Source organism: Azolla caroliniana, unplaced genomic scaffold, assembly GCF_043228905.1.
Source record: "Azolla caroliniana isolate FFs.n. ecotype wild unplaced genomic scaffold, voAzoCaro1.0.p SCAF_14, whole genome shotgun sequence".
Classification (NCBI taxonomy): domain Eukaryota; kingdom Viridiplantae; phylum Streptophyta; class Polypodiopsida; order Salviniales; family Salviniaceae; genus Azolla; species Azolla caroliniana.
This window is the reverse complement of record NW_028230449.1, coordinates 18691337-18697336: the sequence shown is the minus strand read 5'-3', so window position 1 is coordinate 18697336 and position 6000 is coordinate 18691337. Positions and strand designations below refer to the sequence as shown.

Below are 6000 nucleotides of genomic sequence, written 5' to 3'. Positions count from 1 at the left end.
CTTTTTCTATAGTGAAGGAGCTTCTTCTTTCTCTTATTCAAAGTCTTTGGTGAACCATGCATGTTGTCATATTGGCCGCGGACTACTGCCACCAAGTTCTCCCATATCTCACACAAGACATCTGAGAGACACTGATATGTTGCATCATAACGTCGATTGCATCGACATTTCCATATCTGGACAGATCGCACCTGCTTTTGAGGTTGTTGAAAGGGGTTGACCAATATCAATCTTCTATTATGTACCATCATTGCCTCTTGAACATTGTTTGCCTCATACAACATCAAACTAGAATGTAACACTCCCCACATTGCTGATCCCCATGAAAATAGGCAACCGACATTGATTGTTAAAAATAATGAAAGAACTTTATTCCATACTTGTTGAGCCAAGGAACATGACCAAAGGGCATGCTTGGACAGTCTCCTACGCTTCATGGAAAAAGTCACATTGTCGAAGATTGGGTGTTACATTCCCATTCAATGAGTGACCAACTGGTAAGGTCATATGCACTAATAGCCATCTGACAAGAATAAATTTAGTTGGCCCCTTGAATGACCAAATCCATCTCCAATAGGCTTTCAAATGCAAAGTTGAGACCCCCCAATGTGTCATTTATGAAGCCCATCATTAACATGTTTTTTATCCTTTCAATTCATTGTTTAATGTATCACTACATAATTCGTAGAAAAAATCACAAATACGAGGCAATGAAAATTCATTCCGTTTGTGCCATGGCTTTATTCATCGACGTTACACATGGGGGATTGCTTGGATCATTAAGCCCTTGTACACATGTATGGTTGTCTAATGTCCATGCTATAAGATTAGCTCAAAATTTCTTTGTTATACCTCAATCAATCACTAAACAGTGTGTCACAAATATTGGGTGGGAGAAAAGCGTAAACATTTGGTGTTTGGTTTCTTCAAGCTGATCTTCTATCTCTTAGATTCTTGTGGATTTTCATGGAAAACGTGCGCCCCTACATATTTTGAGCCCAATTTCAAATATTTAGCCATATACACTTGACATGCACATGAATTTTTCTCTTAATAAAGCAACTCTTCTCCACTTTAGTTCTTTTCAAATCTAATCCTACATTTAAAATCAATAAGCAGCACTTTCTTGGTAGCTTCTATTGTCCTTGCATTCCTTCAAGGTGTCTTCCATTGTTGGTTTGTCAACATTCTACTTAAAATTCACATAGGGGTTTCACAACTAGCTCACATGGGTTTTCCTCAAGATTAGAGCAAAAATGCTACGTTCTAGCAAGTATGACAACCTAGATGACTTTCCCACTTCATCTAAAAGGTTACCTTAGCATGTGGTTTGTTTACGAGTGCACCTATCATAAGATCTTCACATATTGACGCTCTCTCAACGTTGCACCATATAAAAGAAGTAGAAAAGTAATTTTGCTATTCCAAGAAGTTTCAGTTAAGATTATGTATGTGTGATGCAAAACTAATGCAGTGAAGATGTGGGTCGTTGCCAGTAGAGCTGGTTAGACGAGGAATGTTTTGTTAATATATAGGCACACACCACCACTCTACAGTTAGATTTCCGACAATGTCTACTATATATAGAATAACTCAGTTAGGTTTTTGCAATGGCGGCCCTTGTCTAACATCATTGTGTGCTTTGCCATAGCAACCCATCCTTTAGAATCATGTCCATTTCAACCTACACATCAGAAGGCAAATAAATAAATCTGTCAACAAAAGAAGTTTATTGATCATAGTTGAGCTAAGATGTATCAAATCAATTTCTGTTACTTCGACATCTGGGTCTATCACTCACAGGTACAGCTTTGCTGTAACAGAAAAAGTTTAAGACTCATATGTGTATTGCAGTATTTGAACATCTAAGTAGTTTTATTCAGGTCAGCATTAGAACATATGTAAGATCAGTCATTAGAGGCAAGATCCATAGAAGTAATTTTGGATTGGACTTTTCATGTTAGCATATCTAAGATACTACATGACTAATTATATTCCATTTTTTACTGTTTTTTCCGAGACCTTATATACATTGAAGCTTTAAGAAGTTTTACTTGTCCAGACAAAGAATTCAATTTGGTTGTCGCTGTTATCATTCACATGATATCATATAATGGTGTCCCATGTTTCTGAAAGACGGTTTCAAAGAATACCTCTATTTAGGTTATATATAATTACACTTTCCATTCCATGGGAATCCTCAGATAATCCACTTCTTAGAAAAAATCTCAAGGTAGGGCTCCTATGCATGGGAAGAAATTGATTAGACATACATGGTAAACTGAAGTATATAATGTTATATAACCCATCCCTACCTTGTATACATTTACGGCACTTCTCTGCTTTAACTGATCGATGGCATTATAAATTGCAGTTTGGACAGCTACATCAAAGGATTTCCTCTCCCCGAGGAGCTTTATAACTGTAAACAACACTTCTTTTGAAATGCATTATTTGAAGGATTACAATTTGTTTTTACTAAAAGAGACAAATCTGAAAAAAAACTAGCAAAGATTCTGGTGTCTCCACGTAATTTTATAAATGTAAACAACGGTTCATCTAAAAAGCATTATATGTAGAATTACAAATTTACCTAATTTCCAAAATGGACTAAAACATGCTGTGGCTACAACGGTTGTACTTTGACCAAACATTTGCTGACGTTTCTTGAATATGAACAAAATGTCTTTTTGATATTTTCTTCTACAAATTTCAAATTCACATTTCTAGGATTCTCAAACCCTATAAGTTTCAGGAGGTTCAAATTTTGATCTTTTAATATAGGTAAATGCAGATACAGCGTAACATATTCATCCACACATCCATTGATAAATATATATTTATATATCAATCAATTCATCAACATACATGTATATAGTATCATATGTGTATTTCTGTCTATAGAGTTACACATATAATATGCCTATTATGCATATACATAATTCTCATAATGCATCTGCATATTAGCGCTGAATGCACGTTAATCGTAGATGGTTGCAAGGGAAAACCCTATTTCGTAAAAACACACAGGAAGGACAGTTTTCATGAACACCTTTTGGTTCTTATCAAAAACAAAAAGTATGATTCAGACAAAGAGGTTACAGTGTTTTATATAGACCATGGTGTCCACATTATCCACTTGAGAAACATCTTGGAGGAACCTGAAGAATGGCCAAACAAAAATTACAAACACTAAAAGCTCTGAAAGTATTTACAAACACTAACCAGACTAGTTGGTATACCATTCAATAAATAACTGAGAATATATGTATAAGGAAGGCTAAAGTTCCTATCACTAACTAACGAATCTTCAAACAATATGCATTTTCATTTGCATATATGTTCAAATTCTGATATACTGTAGAACTTGCCTGATATATGATAATGATATCTGACTGCTTGCATAGTTTATTCTCTCACAGAGTGCGTGTCTCATATTTTCAGAGTTGAAAGAGCTTCCACATGTCAAAGCAACAACAATTGGAAACTAAATAACCAGACAAAGACTTGAAATTGCACTGTCAACGGCATGTTGTGACAAATATACTAGCAAGATGAAGCCGATTTGATGCAGCATAGCAGTAATCTCCGAGTCTTCTGATTCATAATAAGATCATCTGATTTGCACTGATTTTGATAACAATACGAACAAATAGAACAGCTTCAATATTTCAAAAGAACATTTTTTACAACCAAAGCAACACCTTTGACAACAATATTTTTAACAACAACAAGGCCTCACAAGGCTTTAAAACAACAAGCTTAATGTTAAAAACTGAAATTCCCAGAATCAGTATTTCTGAAACATCATTTGTCCTCAGGAAAGAAAATTTTCGAGTAGGAAACCTTGTCGATTAGAGCTAGTTCAACCACATTTAATCGCAACGTAGATTTTCCAACACCATCAACTATGGCGACGGTCCATAAATTCACAAATTCATTCTCAGCACACGCAGCACCTAGCACAGCATCCACTGCAGGCAATTATTGTTAAAATCTTCTACCAAAATGATGTTCATCATGGATGATGAAAAATCCAAAAAGAAGGAAGGTTTATGTGGCTAATATTTAGTTTTCTTCTTAATGGAAGCTTAGTTTCTTCTTCTTGTCCAAGTTCATCAAAGCTTTGTTTCATAAAGATGCGCAAGATTCTAAAAGAATGAATCTTTGGCTACACAACAGAAGGAAGTTTTTTCTTAACCGATAATTAATTGCTTTCTTGGAGTGTTTTGATATTCAAAGTCTGAAGGATGCAAAAGATCCTTCTTTTCCACTCAAGAAATATTTGGCCAAGAATCTAAAGGTTCTGGTTTTCCAATCTTTGCTTGAATAAATATTTGTTTGTTTTCTTGAATAATAGCCTAATATTCTTCGGCTTATAACCTGATCTAGCTTTCTTAATTTGGTGGAGGTGCTTTGCTTTTGCCAAACACTACTTTGTTCTTACCTAATATTGCTTTGTTTTCCTGAGAGGAGGTAATGAACATGCTTTGGAGTGCTAAGGTCATGAGACCTCGGCAGGATTTGATACAATGTGTTTCAAGCAAAGCTCGTAAAGCAAGATCATTGATAAGAGAACTGTAGAAAAAAGAGAGTAAAGTCTTTTGTTTATGGTTAGAAAGCATCCTTAGTATCAGAATTTCTAATAGGTTTTGAAAAGCATTTACCTACGTAAAATAAAGCCTTGGTCTTCAAAATCCCATAGCTTCTGCACGATTCTCACATATAGTGAGGCACAAGGCTCGGTTTTAAAAAGAGTAAAGCGATGGTTGTAGAGCTGATGATCAAGAAGGGATAAAAATGATACTGAGATTAGTTAACAACGATATGAGCTAACATGGTAAAGGAAGGGATAGAAATCATGAGATGATTAGCATGTAAAAGGCGGGCCTAAATATACAATGAGAAATTAGCATGAGGAAGGACGGAATAAATAATGATATGATTGAGATGACAATGGAGGGAATAAATAAATAGCATGACAAAGGAGAGAACTAAAATCACATATAAACAGTTGTTGACCATCACCACCTTGTTTGCCAAACGCATAAGGCAGTAAACATACCAAAAGAAGGGAATGCATCATTTGATAATTGATGATGACAACGAAGAGAAATAATTAGTGAGAGACTACAAGATAGCAGGACAGAATAATAAGATATTTACCATTGCAAAGGAAGGAAGAAATGATGACATCAAAATAACAGTGACAATTCACAATCAAAATTAAAACTCAATGGAAGGCGGTATATAAGCATTTATTTCACCGCTTGGAGAAGCTGCTCTGCCATTCTCATTTCTTCAGTTTGTTCATATTCAGGAGCTCCTGAGTAGGAAAGCAGAAGATCATCATGGAGACGACTTAAGATGTCTGCAAGGAAACGCAAAAGCAAATGATTCAGAGTTAACCTGGCCATTGTTTATGAATAATACATATGGCGAGAAATGAGAGATAGCGAGAGCCTCCGATGCCTGGTATCAAATGAAATGGATGAAAAGAGAGGATCGGAGCAATTGTTCATGGTACCTGTGGAGATGGCGAGCCAGTGTACAGCTACCGAAGAAGAAGAGGTAGTAGAGGAAGATCGGAGGTGGAGATGGTGAAGGAATGGTGTCACAAAATGCTGCAGAAGAAGAATCTGAGGGCGGCCATGGCCAAATCTGAGCGAAGAAGAAGAAGGGCCGGCGACCTTCGTTGCCATTACGTGTTCTCTCTCTTCGAGAGACTTGGATGGAAATGAAAATAACAATTGTATAACACCATTTTCATTGTAGTAGAACATGTTTCTATATAAAACATGTTTGTTATTTTTTAGAACTATTTAGCTTAAACTCTATTTTTCATCTTATTTTTATTTTTACTTCGATGAATGGGTAAATATCCCATTTTTGTTGTAAACTATTTGTCTCATGGGCCAATTTTGGCCTTAGAAGACGTTAATATATCTTTCTTTCTTTCTTTCTCTCTCTCTCTCTCTCTCTCTCTCTCTCTCTCTCTCT

The 6000-nt window shown here is 35.7% G+C and overlaps 1 protein-coding gene across 1 annotated transcript; it reads right to left on the bottom strand.

The window, feature by feature from the left end:
- Positions 1–1400: 1400 nt before the first annotated feature.
- On the bottom strand, positions 1401–5702 carry LOC147855725 (uncharacterized). Its single transcript, XM_087330103.1, has 10 exons — positions 5528–5702; positions 5268–5371; positions 4668–4777; positions 4448–4578; positions 3847–3974; positions 3548–3627; positions 3372–3455; positions 3103–3161; positions 2316–2434; positions 1401–1684 (listed from the first exon to the last, which is right to left on the bottom strand). The coding sequence occupies exons 1-10, from the start codon at positions 5700–5702 to the stop codon at positions 1631–1633; spliced, it is 1044 nt and encodes a 347-aa protein (XP_087186229.1). The 3' UTR covers positions 1401–1630.
- Between the last annotated feature and the right edge of the window lie 298 nt (positions 5703–6000).